Source organism: Jaculus jaculus, chromosome 1 (genome assembly GCF_020740685.1).
Source record: "Jaculus jaculus isolate mJacJac1 chromosome 1, mJacJac1.mat.Y.cur, whole genome shotgun sequence".
NCBI classification, from domain to species: domain Eukaryota; kingdom Metazoa; phylum Chordata; class Mammalia; order Rodentia; family Dipodidae; genus Jaculus; species Jaculus jaculus.
Window position 1 is genome coordinate 319247200 of NC_059102.1, and position 18365 is coordinate 319265564.

General features: G+C 42.4%; 1 protein-coding gene across 1 annotated transcript in view; it reads left to right on the forward strand.

Moving 5' to 3' along the window:
* Wdr64 (WD repeat domain 64) overlaps positions 1-18365 on the forward strand; it is a 147053-nt gene that overhangs the window by 13923 nt on the left and 114765 nt on the right. Inside the window, exons 3-5 of the mRNA XM_004653437.2 lie at positions 9367-9469; positions 13242-13345; positions 17159-17188. Of these exons, the coding sequence (XP_004653494.1) occupies positions 9367-9469; positions 13242-13345; positions 17159-17188 (237 nt within the window). The remainder of the gene's footprint in view (positions 1-9366; positions 9470-13241; positions 13346-17158; positions 17189-18365) is intronic.

The following is an 18365-nucleotide window of genomic DNA, read 5'->3' on the forward strand; positions in this document are numbered from 1 at the left end:
AAAAATGGAAAAATGGAAAGGTTAAATAAATACTCCATGCTCTTATAAAATATGAGGAGATTGGAAAAGTCCTTTGACATTGCACATATAGATTCTGGAACCCAATTCTCTCCCTTAAAGATATCCATAAAGGCCAATGAATAGACATAGCACTAGGTGGTAAAACCATATATACATGTACATGGAATTCCTGAGAACCTGGCTTTTGAATGTAATAAAATACAATTCTAAAGTAAATCTGCAGAGTTTTGGTTGTAGAAAGCAGGGAATTGAGCCATATTTACACCATCTGCTCCTCTTCTTCATCTCCTTTCTAGTCAGAAAACCACAATCTTCTTAAAGAGATTTTGCCACAGCTTCTTTTCTTCAGACAAATTCCAGGTTCTTAATCTTCAAACAAATCCACATGCAGCTTCGGGAGAACCATGCTGTTGAGATTATCAGGATGAAACTGAGGAAGCAGAGAAGACTGGCCGCCTCATCTGAAGCCACAAAGATAGCGGGGCTTGGTCTGCTCTGGGTCTAGTAACTGCAGATCACGTGACCCTGTGCCATCGCTTGGGTTCTGTGAATCATGTAATGCTAGTCGGACCATGTATACCCAGCCTCTGATGTACTTCAAGTGTATGGAGGGAGCTGCAGCTCTGGGAATGAGCAGACTCCTCTTCTACTGTGCTGCTATTTTCCCCCCGACAATCTGTGCCAAGGCTCCTAGGAGGCATTTCTATTTCAAGCTCTGTGACATAACCTTTTGGGACTTTAGATCTGTCATCTGTAAAATGTAAACTTGATGCAAGCTTCTGAAGATTAACTTCATTTCAGTATTGATGGCTTGATTTTTAGAAACAATTTATTAATTAATATTAATCTATCAGGTAATAAGAATCAAATTTGTCCTCCAAAAGCCAAGCACAATACGTAAAGCTGATATAAATCTCTTCATTACAGCAACATCATAAAAAGTTGTACATCCTTTTTTTCTAGGTTTTTACATGCAAATGTACTTGGAGATTTTGAGATTCACAGAATAAAAGCATCTGAGAATTCAATAGAAACACCAGTAACAGTTGCCCCTTCAATTTATAATGAGAAAAATCATATAAAGAAAGCTAAAGCAATATAATTGCCTTAAGTTTATAAAGCTTATCAGGGAAGCATCTGATAAGACTTGGTTTTCTCTGTCTACAAACCACTATGTTGGTCTTTGTTGCCGGGAGACCCCTCACAAGCCTATACTACAGGTTAACTCAAGCAAGACACACACACCATCATATTAGGCCCCTATAATTGCGTTCCACCAAAGCGAATTTAAAGTGAGTTATAATAATGTCAAATTTATATTTTTTAACTTCAAAAATGTTTTAAAGCTTCCAGAGTAGGTTAAAGGAATATGCCTTATGAAAGTTTTTATTTTCATCTGTCTGCTTTTCATTTTCCCCATATGGTCTATATCGAACACATGTTCTTTAAGTAATCAGAAAAAACTAATTTAAAAAGTGAGTCGTGCAAGCTGTGTTCATTACATGGGTAAGAGAGAAAAGTAATATTCAAATCGTCACAGTAGGACTAATAAGCACGTCTGAGATAAAAGCAATACTTGAGTTGTCGCAAGACAGCTAATAGTCATAAAATACTCAGACCAAGAATATACTTAAACCAGGCTGCAAATGTAATTATTAGAAACTTCAAGTACTGAAAGAGAAACATCTCTGGAAAAGGAGAGATTGTGTTCTTCTTTCACAGTGTTATCTCCTTTAAACATTTCCTTTCAAAAGGTGAGTTTTGCTGTCTTTTCTGAAATTTATCTGGTAGAATATCTTAGGTTTTTCCTCAATAAATTTTATTTATGTTTAATATTGTATTTTATTTATTTGCAAGGAGAGGGAGGAGAATGGGCATTCCCTCTTGCCAGTACAAACAAACTCCACACACATACACATCATTTCATGCATCTGGCTTTACATGGGTAGTGGGGAATCAAATTTGGGTGATTCCTTTAACCACTGAGCAATCTCTCCAGCTCACCAATAAGTTTTGAAAATTTATTTGTAAGCAAAGACAGAGGGAAGAGAAAGTATCAGGGTGGGAATGGGAGAATGGGTGGGCAAGGGCTGCTAGCTGCTGCAAACAAACTCCAGATCCATGCTCCACTTTATGCATCTTGCTTTACATGGGTACTGGGGATTTGAACCCAGGTAATTCTTTGCAGACAAGCACCTTAACCACTGAGCCATCTCTCCAGCTTCCTATCAATAAGTTTTAGTAACTTGATTTATTTGTTTTTCTAGGAACTTATAATTATTTTGGGAAGCCCTATACTATTGTGCTGCAAGTGAAGGTACCAAAATGGATTATTTTTTGTAGGAGCATATTCATGCATGTACCTCCGTGTGCCGATGACTCTGAAGTGTTTGCGCTGTATAAAGTGTTGTATGCACAGGCAATGGGGAACAGTGTTGAGCTAGTGAGGAAGACCACTAAGTTCTGTTTCCTGTTCTATCTCTGGGCATCATCATTCCTCACATGCTGATTAAGCTCCTATCTCGAAGTTGATGCAATCCAAGTACTTTCTAATGTTTCCATTCATTGCTAAATAATTGAATCGTGCACATCCCCTTTAATCCTTACCACGATGCAGAAGGTGGAGCCATCGGTAATTATCCTTATTTTCCAGATGTGGAAAATTCAGTCATGGGGAATCAGGGGACTTGTTTGGGGTCATATGACTAGTTGACAACAGAACCAAGAGTGGGACCCATTTCTGAGTCTTAAAATATCTAGTATACCTGCATAGGATATTGCGCCAATATTTCTTCCCATCTCTGTTCTCAGCTGCTGAACAGATACACTGTCATTAGCTCCAAAATCATTCTATAGGTATTACAAGTCAAGTTCAACAGTTGTCTGTAAACTGCTGTTTGGAGTCCCTCATCCTGGACAGAGCCAACTTAGAGAAGACTATGGGCTGAGTGGAATTCTACCTGGAGAAACACTGGAGCTCATTAACATGGACGTGAGGCATCATCAACATCCCCGCTGTCACTTCACAGAGTGACCTCAACATTATCATTTCATACTGTTAGCTCAGGTTAATTGGCTGCTAAGCATTTTCTAAATATTTTTTAAAACTATGAATAATTTATATACTACTGTCATGTTTATAAAGTGAGTGTGATAGCCAGAATTCAAAAGGTGACTCCTTCCCTCGCCCCCCAAGAGCCCTGGCCCCAAATTATGCAATCAAACACTAATCTATGTAACTGTGAAGGAAATCTTCAGATGGATTTAAGGAACTCATCAGTAGAATTTAATACGGGGAGATTATCCTGGATTATCTAGGTGGTCCAAAGTCTTTCAAAACAAGACAAGAAGGGTAAAAACAAGATAGAAGAGAGAAGAAGAGCTATCCCAAGCAGGAAGGGGGCTTGAAGCTTTGTTGCTGTTGCTAAGATACCATGGCTCGGGCTCTGGGACTCAGTAGAAGCTTCTGAAGCCAGGAGGCCTCATATGCCAGCCATTAAGCAGATGCCCTCCCATCAATAGCCAATAATATAAATGAACCTTAAAGCTGATTCGCGCCTCCTCTCATCCCACCCCTCCCCACCCGCAGAGTCCAGTAAAACCATGTTTCTGATAACTCTTTCTTAAGCCTGGTGAGACTTGCTTTGGACTTCTAATCTAGGAACTGTGAGCTGACAGGAGGAATGATTTTAAGTCACGAGGTTTATGGCTGCTTGCTTGGGCAGCATCAGAACAAATAATACAGAGGAGAAGGTGTCTAAAGTTCAAAAAGGGTGTGTCTGCTGTCACAGCTAACAGAAAACAAAATACGGCAGCAAGAAAAATCCACGTTCAATAGCAACTTAAGAAGGTGTGATGCTTGGAGAAGACAGCTGGAGAGAGAAGAGCAAGGGACTGAGAACTTCTATTGGTATTGGGATGGACTTTGAAAGGTTCCTATATCTCTGGTTGTGCAATGGAGAGATTTGAACATGACCAGATGGGAAGGGAGAAACTGAAGATGCTGGGTGGGGCAGGGCAGGAAGGTAAATTCTAAAGAGATGTAAGGAGAGGTATAGAGACCAGCCTTAGAAAGGGAAATTTATCTTCTGATGTAAAGGAAGGAAGGAAGGAAAGGAGGGAGGGAAGGAAGGAGGAAGGGAGGGAAGAAGCAAAAGAGAGAGAGAGGACTTGACAGATGGCTCTGTGGTTAAGGCATTTGCCTTCAAAGCCTAACAACCCAGGTTTGATTCCCCAGTACCCACGTAAAGCCAGATGCACAAAGTAATGTATGCATCTGGAGTTCATTTGGAGTGGCTAAATGCCTTGGGGTGTCAATTTCTCTCTCTCTCTCTCTCTCTCTCTCTCTGTATATATATAATATATATATATAATATGATATATGTGTGTGTGTGTGTGTGTGTGGGTTTGTGTGTGTGTATATATATACACACACAGATATATATATATATATATATATATATATATATATATATATTTATATCTGTCTGTCTCTTCTTACAAATAAATAAATTTAAAAAAAAGAAAGGGGGGCAGAGGGAAGGGGGAAGGGGGGAAGGAAGAAAAGAAGAGAGGGAAAAAACAACCTAGCTTGGATTATAAGTAAGGAGGCCAAAAATGTGTGAGGTCTGTCTGATGGCCTCCATCATTATCTCAGACCAGGAAGGAGGAGGAGTAATGTGGTAAGGGGAGTGGAGAAGGCTTGGTCTGGCTTCTGTGGCAAATAAGAGCTCACCATGAACCGTGGGATGACAGTGAGTGGGCCTCAAGGCCCCAGAAGGAATCATTCCTGAGTGACTGGTAGCCTCATCTGTGAGCATGCTAGATTTTCCTCTCTCTGATCACCCTTAATTACATGAGTACAAGGGAGGCAGAAGCTGTGTGACAGGCTAGGAAGATGAGGAAAATTACAGGGACATGAGAATGGAAGTGAGTCCATCAGTCTCTCCTCCAGGATCTGGTTTGCTTCTGTCACTGGCCGAGAGTCAAGGATTTTGGCACAACTAGTAAAAGCCACTGTCAAGACTGCCTGCATAGAAACAACATTCTCCCTTCTGTGAAAGACTTCAAGCAAGAATGTTAAAATAGCTAATGATCTGTGCATATGTGACCTTTGAGTTAAACTTCAGAACTCCTTCCTTACTAGTCAGTCTACATTTTCTGAGAAAAGCTCACAAGCAAAATTTGGCACCATGTTGGCATTCAAAATCTATGCCTTGGCCTTCTTGTGACCTAGTAAGAACTGCTTTAACCTTTTTCTCAATGCTGTTTAAAAAGAAAATTCATCCTTTGAGCAATGTAACGTCAAAGTCACAGAATCATATATGCAGCTGCTACTTAGACATGACTGTCTCTCTGGAGATGCCCGCACATTGCGCTGTCCTGCGTGTACTGACCTTTCTGTAACAAATCCCAGCTTTGCTCCATATCGACTGGTCCCGAGTCTCTTTCCTGTGCTGTCAGTCAAGAGCCTGGCTTGAGGTCTCACAGGAGTTGTGCTCTCGGGAGCTTCTTGTCTTATCAAAGCAGTGGCTGGGGAAAAAGTGGAGGCCTGCGTGGTTGCAAAGACGCAGCGCAGGTTCTAGATGGAGTAAGACAGTGAACCGAGGCTGCACGAAATTGGCGGGTTTAGATGGGCAGCAAGCTGAACTGTTTTCCTGATTCTCACTGCGGGGGTCACGTAACTCTTCCCCAGAAAGGCACCATGATTGCAGGCACCACCTGGCCCATCTTTCTTATTGGAGCAAACAGTTCAACCCCCAAGTGGACGGGTGGTTTCCAAGTACTACCACTAAAGGGGTCCCTCCATTCTCATTAGTGGGTGCCATCTTCTTGTGACGTAGAATGCTTTTCCAGCTCTTTCATGAGGAATTTTTATTGTAGGTTTTCTTTTCTTTTTTAAAAAAATAATATTTCGATTTATGTATTTATTTATCACAGAAAGAAGTAGATAGATAGAGACAGAATGGCATGCCAGGGCCTCCAGCCACTCCAAATGAACTCCAGGTGCATGTGCCACTTTGTGCATCTGACTTTACCTGGGTACTGAGGAGTTGAACCTGGGTCCTCTGGTATTGCAGGCAAGTGCCTTAACCTCTAAGCCATCTCTATAGCCCTAATGTAGGTTTTCTAGTGACAACAATCGTCATTTATTTTTATGTTACACTTATTGAGTCAGCACAACCAAAATGTACAAGCAGTGTTAGATACCTCACTAAAAGAAACTCAGGGTGGTGGCACAAGCCTTTAGTACCAGCACCCAGGAGGACAAGGTAGGAGGATCACTGTGAGTTCAAGGCCGGCCTTTAACTACAGAGTGTGTCCCAGGTCAGCCTGGTTTAGGATCAGACCCTACCTCAAAGCAAAACAAAACAAAACTCAGACACTTAGCCTTTTATTCTAAGCACGAGGAAAGTGAGACTTTAAAAGGGAAAGGCGTTTTCAAGCTCTGAGTTAGCAATTAGTTGTAGAACCCGAGTTCAGTCCCTGGACCAGGGATATGCTCTTGCCATAAGGGCACGCAGCGACACCCATCATTATATGACTGTTAACTGGATGAGGCCTCAGAGTGGTGACAAAGAAGTCAGAGGACAACCTCAGGTGTCAGCCGTTGCCTTCTGCCCTGTTTGAGGCGGCGTCTTCGTTGCTCACAGGTGGGCTGGCCTGCACTCTTCTTTTGGATTCTCCTGTCTCCACCTCCCATCTCGTCACGGCTGTGCTGGGAGCACGGAAGCTTGTGCTGCTGTGTCCCCACGCCCCAGGGTTCTGGGGGTCCAAATTCAGACACTCATGTTTGTCCTGCAAGTGTTTTATCTACTGGGCCATCTCCTCAGTCCTTCCCTTCCTTAATTCTTCAGAGGAAATTGCATTTCAGCTGGGCATATGCCTTTAATACCAGCACTCAGGAGCCAGAGGTAGGAGGATTGCTGTGAGTTCAAGGCCACCCTGAGACTACAGAGTGAATTCCAAGTCAGCCTGAGCTAGAGTGAGACCCTGCCTGGAAAAAAAGAAAAAGAAATCACATTTCAGACCTCAAGGTGTTATTATACTCATGAAAAATGCTCAATGATTTCTGCAAAGAGAATGCCTTCACTGAAATTTTAAGCACTGATTTTGCTGATGAGAAGAAGAGAAAGCATTAGGGAGGAATCTTGACCATCCTGATACCCCGCAGAAGTGATCATGGCAAGTGTATGTTGTGAGGTTTGGGTGTGGATACATGAAGGAGGAAGTAACATTTGCCAAGCAGGTAATGAAAAGACTAACGTGGCTGGATAGATGGCTTAATGGTTAAGACGTTTGCCTGTGAAGCCTAAAGACCCATGTTGAACTATCCAGATCCTACGTAAGTCAGACACACAAAGGTGAGGCAAGCACATGGTTGCACATGCCCACTAGGTGGTGCAAGCAACTAGAGTTTGATTGCAGTGGCTGAGGCCCTGGCTTGCTAATTCTCTCTCTCTAAAATTAAAAAAATTAAAAATAAAAAAGACTAATATTAAAATATTATACTAAGCCATCTTTTGGTGCCAAAATAAAGTAGATATTTTAAGACAAGTCAATATATCGTGGGTTTCAGTTCCAATTGAGTCACATGGCCTCGTTCACTTAAGCTCCAAGTATGGTCCTTCAGAGGCAACTTGTTTGAAATTCAGCCTCCCTGACCCAACCCCACACTTACTACCTACACATCAGTAGGATTCCTGGGAGTTTACGCTTACATGAATATGTCAAAGTGCTCCCTAGGCCTGGGGTGGTAGTTCAGGAGGAGAGCATACCTAGCTGCTCTAAGGCCTGGATTGCACATCCAGCACTGCAAAAAGAAAAAACAAAAAAAGATAGAAAATCAAAGCAGTCTATAGTTCACTCTACTCATGTGTTAACAAATGCCATCCCCTTTCAACTGCTCTGTGAGAAATAGCGATATATTGTTTATGTAGCAATTCATAAGCAATTTACGAACTTAAATTTAGAAATTCTTAATGTTTATATATTGTGTTTGCTTGTGTGTACTGTGGTGCATGGTGGGGTATGTGCCACATCTCTGTGCCCTCACAGTGCCACACATGCGCCCACCCGCTTCAGGCACTCTCCCCTGTGGTAGCCAGGACAGAACCTTGGCTAACCTGGTCCATCATTCTTCAACCCATTCTTCTTTTGAGCCAGACTTTCTTAATGAACATTTTATTTATTTAGAGAATGGTAGCACCAGGGCCTCCAGCTACTGCAAACGAACTCCAGACACGTGCGCCCCCTTGTGCATCTGGCTAACGTGGGTCCCAGGAAATCGAGCCTTGGACCGGGGTCCTTAGGCAAGTGCTTAACCAATAAGCCATCTTTCCAGCCCTGAGCCAGACTTTCTTATTCATACTAGAGCTTACTATTTATTTATTTTTTTTCCCGCAAGCCCAGGACAATTCCCTGGTGGGCTACAGGCTTTGAACTCAGCAGTTTAGGCTGTCCTCGATCTCCTGCTTGTGCACGAAGCACATGTAACCATGGAGCCCTCTCTCCAGCCACTCAAATTCTTAAATACTTTACAAAATTCTCTAATCAATTCCATTTAATTTACTAGTAGTTTCAGTAAATCACTAATACTTAATAATTATTTATTAAAAGAAATGTGGCTTTGTTGGTGGTGATAGCCCTGAGATGGGGTTTTGCTCTCTTGCCCAGCATGGCCCTGAATCCCTGGCCTCAAGTATTTTCCCATGTCAGCCTGTAGAGAGGGGAGTGTCACTGTGCCTCGCTTGTAGCTTTACATTTTTCAAATTCCTTGGAGTTTCAAATTTTCATCATTTGTGACCACTATTAATCTTCAGGATATCCATCCTCTTACAGTAACATATTTTCATGGAATATCCAGAGAGTAGGACTTGAAACTGTTCATAGAAAAGCTGCAATCTTCCAGCTTGTGCAACTCCCCGAAACCAGGATGAAGATCCTAGTCCAGCAGGCGTCATGGAACATAGGTATGAGTGGTTGGTCCAGAGTGCCCGGATTCATTACTAACACTCCTAGCTGAGAATCTCAGGTGAAGGCTGACCATCTCCAAATAACGCAGGACAGTGAGAGCTCTCCCCGTCTTAGCAAGGATACCTGGTGCATCAGTTTTTCCACCGGACAGAAGTGTCAGTGACTCCTGAGGAATCAGACCATCAGTAGACAATGTGGTGATGCCAAAGTGCCTCCTTTCAACACGAGCACTCCCTGTTCCCTGGCATCATGAAGCAAGGTGTGCATAATCTGAATTAGACTTTGAATTCAGCCAATATCAAATCTGTTACTACCCGACAGCCAGCTTGGAGATACTGGGCATGTTACATGTGTTGTTTTGGGTTTCAGATCTTTGGATACTTCTCCTCTGAAGATGATTACCTTTCTTCCCAGATGGATGAAGAGAATATGGTTTTCCTTGTGTCCAGAAAACAGAGAATTGTGATTTCAGGTGACTTTTTTGTTTTCCTTCCAAATTACTGTGAATTTTGATATTTTCTTCTCAAAAGTAAGTATTGGGAAAATACTGCTGCCATCGAATCACTTGCTCAATTTCTCATAACTGAGGGGCGGGAGAGGAGGAACAGCAGTTTCGTACGCACTGTATCTGCGGGTGAAAGTGAAATATTGTCACTGCTCTGAAGGTCACTGAATAGAGAATGGGGAGTGGGAAAAAAAAAATCAGTCTGGTGAAGAGACTGAAACCTCAGGTCGGGACTGCCTGTGATGGTGTCTCAATGGTGCATGCTCTAGTACCAAAGCAAAAACGCCAAAACTGTGTCTTTACGGCCTTGTTAAAGTTAAGTTCCCAAGTCAGGACTCCTTCCCATTCTCCTTCCTACCCTTGCTTATTCCGGCTATTCACCCGCATCTCTGAAGTTTCTGGAGTTTCAGCCAGTCACGGAGCCGTATTAGCTCAGTTTAGAATGTTTCCAGTTTCCATGTGTCATCTTTTTTTTTCCCATTTTTATTTTTTCTATTTATTTTTCCATGCATATTTGTTTGTGTGTGTTCACACCTGTGTGGACATGTGTGTGTGCATGTAGAGATCAGAAGTTGACACTGGGTGTCTTAGTTGCCTTCCACCTTTCTTTTCTTTTTTCTTTTTGAGATAGGGTCTCTCACCAGAACCTGCAGCACGCCGGTTTGGCTAGGTGAGCGATGCAGCTTGCCTCAGGGACCCGCCTTGCTCCTTTTGCCCAGCTCTGAGATTGCAGGCAGGTCTCCACACCTACCCCACATTATGTGAATGTTGGGGGGGGGGTTCTGAACTCAGGTCCTCATGCTTGTGTGGAAAGCAAGTCACCAAGTGAGCTACCTCCCGGCCCTACTTTGTTCTTTACTTTTATTTTTTTCTTTCAAATTTAAACCTGGGACCTGAGATCTCTCACCTTTCACCATTGACACTCTGAGTTTTCATTCATTGCCAATATTTTCTCATAGTATTTTCACCGTTATCTTCCCTCCACAATGGGAAAAGGCCAGCAAAGAGAACAGGAAAGTCCTAAAGGGCCTAGCTCTGTCTTCCAGCATTCCATCCTATATATCTGCTGCTCCTTTAAAAGGTCATCTGCTGACCCCAGTCCTTTGTGTGGACTAAGTCCATCTTGGTTCTTGACTCTTCCTTAGCTCAGCCACAGCCCCAACCTCTGGCTTTAAGAACCATTATCGAGATTGCAGGCATATATCCCTGTACCAAGCCAGAGAGGAACGAGTGTGCCAGGGAGAAGTATTGCTGGCATGCAAATCCGAATGTTGAGACCATGGTTCTAGAAAGAGGTTGGGTTTCATAATACCTGTATCTCTAAACCAACACGTGTTCGCATCTACAAAGGGGGCTATGTACTTTCTGAGTGTGAGGGACACTACGGAGGACAAATACATACAAGTCCACGACATCATCTAGTTTATATGGGAACATGAGGAGAACTAGCAAAACAAATCAAACAAGAAACATGTACCGTGTCATATGGCAGTGGATGCTGTGAAAAAAAGTGAAGTGAGCGGCTTGCGGCGAGACATCAAACAGGAACACAGAGGAGCTGTTTGCGAATGGAAGCAGTGGAGTCCAGGGGAACCTCCTTTTGGATAAGAGTCAAGGTCAAAGGGGACACACGAGAGCGAAGTACGCGTTTTAGGTGAAAGACGGTGAGGGGAGAGGAGCAGCGGGCACGAGGTGGCAGAGGCGGGCGGGCACGGGACCACTGCATGGGAAACTGAGCGCAAGGCCAGCTGAGCGAGGGCTGAAGACGCAGGAGAGGCATGAGCTGAGTCATTCTTTAAACATATTTGTTCCCTGGCTCCTCTCGAAAAAAGTTCATACCAGGCAGTGAGTAAAAGCAGGGAAAATGGAGGTGGCTTGGACTAGGGTGATACATCTCAATCCCACTTGCATTATACATCTCCAAGGAATCGTTTTAGACACATTTTTCCACATCTCTTTGCCTCTCTCAGCACAGGATCTTGTAATATCTCAGATCTTAATTACTAAGTATATTTTATTATACTCTATGTGCATGCCCGTGCTTTATTTGTAAAAGAGTGCTGCTTATTCCCAACAACTAATGCGAACCACTGGCAGCAATATTTTTTTTTGGGGGGTTGGTATATGCTCGAGGCAGTAATGGAGCCTATTCACTTCCTTCCCTCCTTAAGAGTTTATAATTACAATCATTAAATCACCCTGAAGCTGAGTGTAGTGGCACACACCTGTAATTCCAGCATTTAGGATACCGAGGCAGGAGAACTGCCACAAGTTTGAAGCCAGCCTCGGGTATGTAAGGGAAGTCCTATCTCCAAAAAACTAAGACCAGCCAACCAAACAAAACCGAAATCACCCTGAGAAGTCCAATATTCATGACATTATCATTCAGCATATAAACACAGGCACATCAAAGTACCTAGTGGCTTTTTCCCTAAATGCACAAAAGTCTCTTTAAACCCTTTAGACAGCATTGAAGTTGCTTCTTTTATGCCTCAGAGCCTGAGTTAGCATTACCTTTTCTTTCTGTAGAAGTCATGATGGTGATACTTCAAAGTAAAGAGCGCTAAGAGATGTGAAAGATCCCAAAATAGAAATCATTCCAAAAGTTGTTTCAAAACTCATTCTTGGGCTGGAGAGATGGCTTAGTGGTTAAGGAGCTTGCCTGTGAAGCCAAAGACCCAGGTTTGAATCCCCAGTACCCATATTAGCTAGATGTACAAGGTGGCACATGTGTCTGAAGTTCGTTTGCAGAGGCTAGAGGCCTTGGTGTCCTTTCTTTCTACTATCTATCTATCTATCTATCTATCTATCTATCTATCTATTATCTACCTATCTACCTATTTATCTATTATGTATGTATCTATCATCTATTTATCTGTCATCTCTCATTTATCTGTATCTTTCTCTCTCATTTATTTATTTATTTATTTGAGAGAGAGAGAGAGAGAGAGAGAATGAGGCAGATAAAGAGAGGGAGAATGGGCATACCAGGGCCTCTAGCTCATACTGCAAATGAACTCAAGACACCTGCACCACTTTGTGCATCTGACTTTACATGGTTACTGGGAAGTTGAACCTGGGTCCTTTGGCTTTGCATGCAAATGCTTTAACCACTAAGCCATCTCTCTCCAGCCTTTCTTTTTCTCTCAAATAAATAAAAATTTAAACAATACCCCTATTCTTTATGAAATGTGTGCATATTAGCGTATATATGGAGGTGTCATATGTGGTCTTTGGGAGTTTCATGCACCACATTTAGCCGGAACTCTGTCTATATTCAAACTGTATCTCTAAGGATAGTTAAAAACTAAGCAACACTTGCTGGGTTTTATGACTATATTCTAAGATTTAAGTAACTCAGAGAGTTCTAGCAAAATTTGGTTGTCTTCTTTTTTTAATTTTTACATTCACGGAACAAATAAATTTTAGGATCCTTACTATTTTTAAATAAAACAGGGAGGGAGAGAGAGAGAGAAAAAGAGAAAGAGAATAGATGTACCAGGGCCTCTTGCCACTGCACATGAACTCCAGATGCATGTGCCACTTTGTGTGCCTGGCTTTAGGTGTATACTGGGGAATCAGACTGAAGCCAATTCGCTTTCTAGAGAAATGCATTAACTGCTGAGCCATCTATTTCTCCAGCCCTGATTTTCACTATTTTTATTTTGTAGACTCATAGAGAAGATGAGTTTAAGGGTCTTTAGTGCTGAAGTTGAAATTCATATTTTATCGTTGGCAGGAAGTAGAAGACGGGATGTGATCAAGTGCATTGTCAAGGTTCCTCAGTTGGACTTACTGATAACTGCTTCTCAGAAAGGATTAATCACAGTCTTCAATAGCCAGGTAATATGACACCTTAGGGCCATCCCTTTACTTTCACCTTTCTCTTCTCTTTTCCCTCCCTCCTTTCTGTTTGTTTGTCTATGTGCTATACATGCATTTCAGGGAACACAGAAACCATGGTTCAGAGTCATTCCACAGAAGTAAAACACAATACTTAGTAATGCAAAGCCTATTGAGCCCTGGGCAGTTCCTGAGATTTCGACCTGCACTTCGCACCGGGCATTCTGAACCATGTGGCACCCGTGTAAGCAAAGGATGGTCCTGGATGATTTCTCAGTTAAAATCAGAAACAGAGCCTGACATGGTGGCTCTCACCTTTAATCCCAGTACTTGGGAGGCAAGGTAGGAGGACTGCTATAAGTTTGAAGCCAACCCGAGACTACACAATGAATTTTAGGACAGCTTGGGCTAGAGCTAAACCCTACCTAGAAATACATATAAAAACAATCAGGGCCTAGAGAGATGGCTTAACAGTTAAGCACTTGCCTGTCAAGCCTAAGGACCCCGGTTCAAGGCTCAATTCCCCAGGACCCACGTTAGCCAGATGCACAAAGGGGCGCACACGTCTGGAGTTCATTGTAGGGGCTGAAAGCCCTGGAGTGCCCATTCTCTCTCTCTCTCACTCTCACTCTTTCTCTCTCAAATAAATAAAAATAAACAAAAAAATTTTTTAAAAACCAATCAGAAACAGTCACAAGCCAAGTGATTTGTCACAATGCAGCACAGTAATCGAAGGTCCCATTGAGAACCTTAGAGTAAATAAAATGTCCCAGCACCTGCTTTACCAGTTGTGATTCAAACAGGGACTTCAGGGACACTTATATCTTTTCACATTCCTTATTGACACAACTGTGGAATGAGCACAGCATGAAGATCAAATTAAGTAATGAATTGCAGACACTTTATGAGTAATGAATTCCAATATAAATGTAAGGATGCTATCATTATCATTTTCATCAATATCCTTTCTAAATTTGTAAGTCTTGAACTTTCATGTTTTCAAAATCTGAGAGATTTCAATGGGAGATGGTTATATATCCTACATGATGTTTCAAGATGAAAATAAAAGGTGAGCTGGGTGTGGTGGTGTGTGACTTTAATCCTAGCACTTGAGAGGCAGAGGTAGGAGGTCACCATGAGATTGAAGCCATCCTGAGATTACATAGTGAATTCCAGGTCAGTGTGAACTAGAGTGAAATCCTTCCTAAAAAAAGGAGGGGGGACGCTGGAGGGATGGTTTAGCAATTAAGGCATTTGCTTACAAAGCCAAAGAACCCAGGTTCGGCTTCCCAGGACCCACGTAAGCCAGATGCATAAAGGGGGCACACATATCTGGAGTTCATTTGCAGTGGCTGGGGACTCTGGCACTCCCATTCTCTCTCTCTCTCTCTACCTGCCTATTACTGTGTCTCTCTCAAATAAATAAAAATAAAATATTTTTAAAAAGAAAGAAAGAAAAGAAAGAGAAAGTAAAAGGTGAGTGCTCAGTATTAAGTACATGTAAAATTTCAATTCTAAATTCATTTTTTAAGTGGACAAAGTGAGAGTCTATAAATGTATTTGAATTTTTGTATTTGTATTTTAAATATATTTGAAGTAATTATTACCATGACTGAAGTTTCTACATAATGCCCAGCCCTTCAGTGAACCTCAGCACAGAGAATCTTCCAGAAGCTGACATGTAGGGTAATCAGATCCTGTCAGAGGTGGGCCTGGAGGGCACTGGGATGTGGGGGAAAGGCGGAGCCTAATATCCAACCTGATGCCAACTCAGCGGGGCACAGTTACTTACTTTCTCCAGGCCCTGGATATTCATCTAGAGCCTATACCTTTCCTCCCAAGGCAGAGCTGTTGGCTAAATGAGTTAACATATGTACGTGCTCACTTCATTGTAAGCACCCAACATGTGTTGCATCTACTATTTTGAACAAATAATAAGAAAATGAAAGCAAGTTGGCCTCATTTCTATCTCTTCCCCCCTCCTTTCATTGTGGGCCCTCATGTCTTCAAGAACAGAACTAAGATGAGTTCTAAAAATAACCTAGGAAAATAGTGACTGGCATAACGAAACTGTTCTTGCTTATGCAAGAGAAGTGAGATAGCACTATCATACTTCCAGAGACGTAGCGTACTCACGTGCGTGCACATGCACACAAACACACACACACACACAAAGAGAGATGGAGGGAAAGAAAGACATTTGTAGGCATATTGATGAAAAATTGCAGACACACAGATGTACACTTCATTTCTTATGAGAAAATGGGACTAGAGAGAAAAAATTGTTTAAAATTATGTTCAATTGGTAACATCAGGATCAAACAATATCTTGACTGTCACTTGTCTTTCAGCTAAGATAATATTTTGAGATAATCTTGTGTATTGTAGGTCACAGGGATAATCTATTAAAAGGTGGACAGTAATACCTCAAAATGTGTTTTAATAAATTAATCTATAAGAATAACTTAGGCTCTATCTGAAGTAGAATAAATATAGCTAAAGGCACCATGGACTGTACATGTCATTAATAAAAATTATTGCAACCAGGCGTGGAGGCGCATGCCTTTAATCCCAGCACTCGGGAGGCAGAGGTAGGAGGATCACCGTTGAGTTCAAGGCCACTCTGAGACTTCATAGTGAATTCCAGGTCAGCCTGGACCAGAGTGAGACCCTACCTCGAAAAACCAAAAAAAAAAAAAAAAATTATTGCACCGCCAGACATGGTGGTGCACGCCTTTAATCCCAGCACTCGGGAGGCAGAGGCGGGTGGATTGCTATAAATTCAAGACCATCCTGAGACTCCATAGTGAATTCCAGGTCAGCCTGGGCTAGAGTGAGACCCTACCTTGAAAAACCAAAAAAAAAAAAAAAAAAAAAAAAATTATTGCACAAAAGGTAGATTTAAAAGACTCAGCAAAAGTCTGTAAATATTAAAACGCAGTGAAGGAGGGAAGAGGCCTGTAATCAGGCGACGCCCCAGAGGTGAGTGTACTGAGTCGGGAAGAGGAAGCCCAGGATTCTCTCCTGCTTTTCTCCACCTTCCTCCCAACACTGTGTCTCCTCATCTAGAAGTAAGCCAGGAAGCCTTTTGGCACTCCGCATGAACGTCTGTGGGTGGCCATGAGAACGATTCCAGAGCCCTCCCTGACACACTTTGCTCTTCTCACAAGTCATTCCTTCTGGGAAACCATTTCCTAAGCCCATCTGAGCACACAGATGCATTTTGGTCATCGGGACACCTCAGTTACTTGTCTTCATGTTAGGAGCAACTATCTTGTCTCCAGGGCATGAGAGCAGATTCTACACGCTAGCTCTCTGCTTAGGGAGCTTACGGAATCAAAGAGAGGACCCCTGGATCGAACGGTCTTTTCTTTTAACTTTCAACAACATGGAGAGAGCTCTTTCAAATGAAGCGATGCTCTGTTTGTCCACAGTGCTCAATGTTTCTTCGTCGCCCTATCGTTCTGTGAACTATTCTTGTCATTTCTTTCTGTCAGTATCATTTCGCATTTGCAAATCTTGCCACCAACTATCGTTCTTAATGGCTGACAAAAGGTGAGGTGATTTGCATGTAGAAGGATTAAAGTAATTGGAGAGGTATAGGAATATTAGGACTGTAGTGACCAGAATAAAAAGCCAGCCGTAGAGCTGGAAGTCTCTCTCAGCACCAACAGGGATGTTTTAGGGCCAGGCGAAGCAGAGAAGCCAGGGAAGGTGGGATGACACGCAAAGGGACTGTACTGTCAACATCACCATTCTTATCCTTAATCAAACTGCCAACTTGGTCTCATTTTTCTCTCCCTTTACTCATAGATGAGAGTTCAGACCAGCACAAATATAACAGTAAGTATGTCTTTACATTTTGTATTATTAATTTAAATTTTTTTTTGAGGTAGGGTCTCACTTCTGTCCAGGCTGACCTGGAATTCACTATGTAGTCTCAGGGTGGCCTCGAACTCACGGTGATCCTCCTACCTCTGCCTCCCAAGTGCTGGGACTAAAGGCATGCGCCACCACACGCCTTTATGTTTTGTAATAAAGCCACAGGGCTATGGTGATAGTTATACTAACTACAATTAATCAAAATCTCAATGAAGTGTCTCGATGGTTCTGAAAATCAATTGTTCTATAGGGGCTGGGGCACAGATCAGTTGGTGAAATGTTTGCCTTGCGTGTCAAAAGCCCTGGGCTCCATCCCCAGCAGCGCATACACTGGGCATAGTGGTACACACTTCTAATGATAGCCCTCAAGAAGTGGGGCCAGGAGGATAGGATTCAAGCTCATCTTTCAGGATAGTGAATTTGAGGCCATACTGAGCCCCATGTAACCCTGTCTCAAAGTATACTGTGCTTCCTAGATTGTAAATTTTTGTTTATTGATTAGGCTCAAAACTGAGCAACACATAGACCTTGCTGTTTGGAGTTAAATGATCTACAGAGAACTGCTCAGAAATTGGTTGCTTCTTGGAAATTTAATTCAAAGCTTCCAAGTTTCTCTCAGCAACCACTAGTAAGAGTTACAAAAAATGGACACAACTCAAATTTTCAGAGTAACACGGAAATAAAATTTGGCATTTTATTTTAACTTTGGTAACTCTGTAACAATTTTAGCACACCTTCATAACTCATTTACTCCGTGTCCTAATTGGAATAGTAACCTTGCAGGGGTGGAAGGCTGCAGTGGCTTTTTGAATTCCCTTGTGTATTTATGAGAGACAGGAACACGTTGTCCACTTTCACCACACTTGTATGAGCCGTCGGGATGTAGTGAACCGCTTGGCAGGTGCCACCCTGCCTTGCAAGGAGCTGCTTCTCTTTAAACCTTGGAGCCTCCAGTTTTGTAACTGAGCAGATCTACTTGGATTCCCAGTGGTCTTTTTGGGGATAAAAGGGTATGCTGGAGATGCTGGCAGCTGTTTCTGGCATTGCAGGAGAGGAGGCTGCTCTGTTCAGCACCTGTGCCATTGCCCCTGGCATTTCCCGAGGTCAGGCAAGACAGCCTGTCACGGATCAGACGATC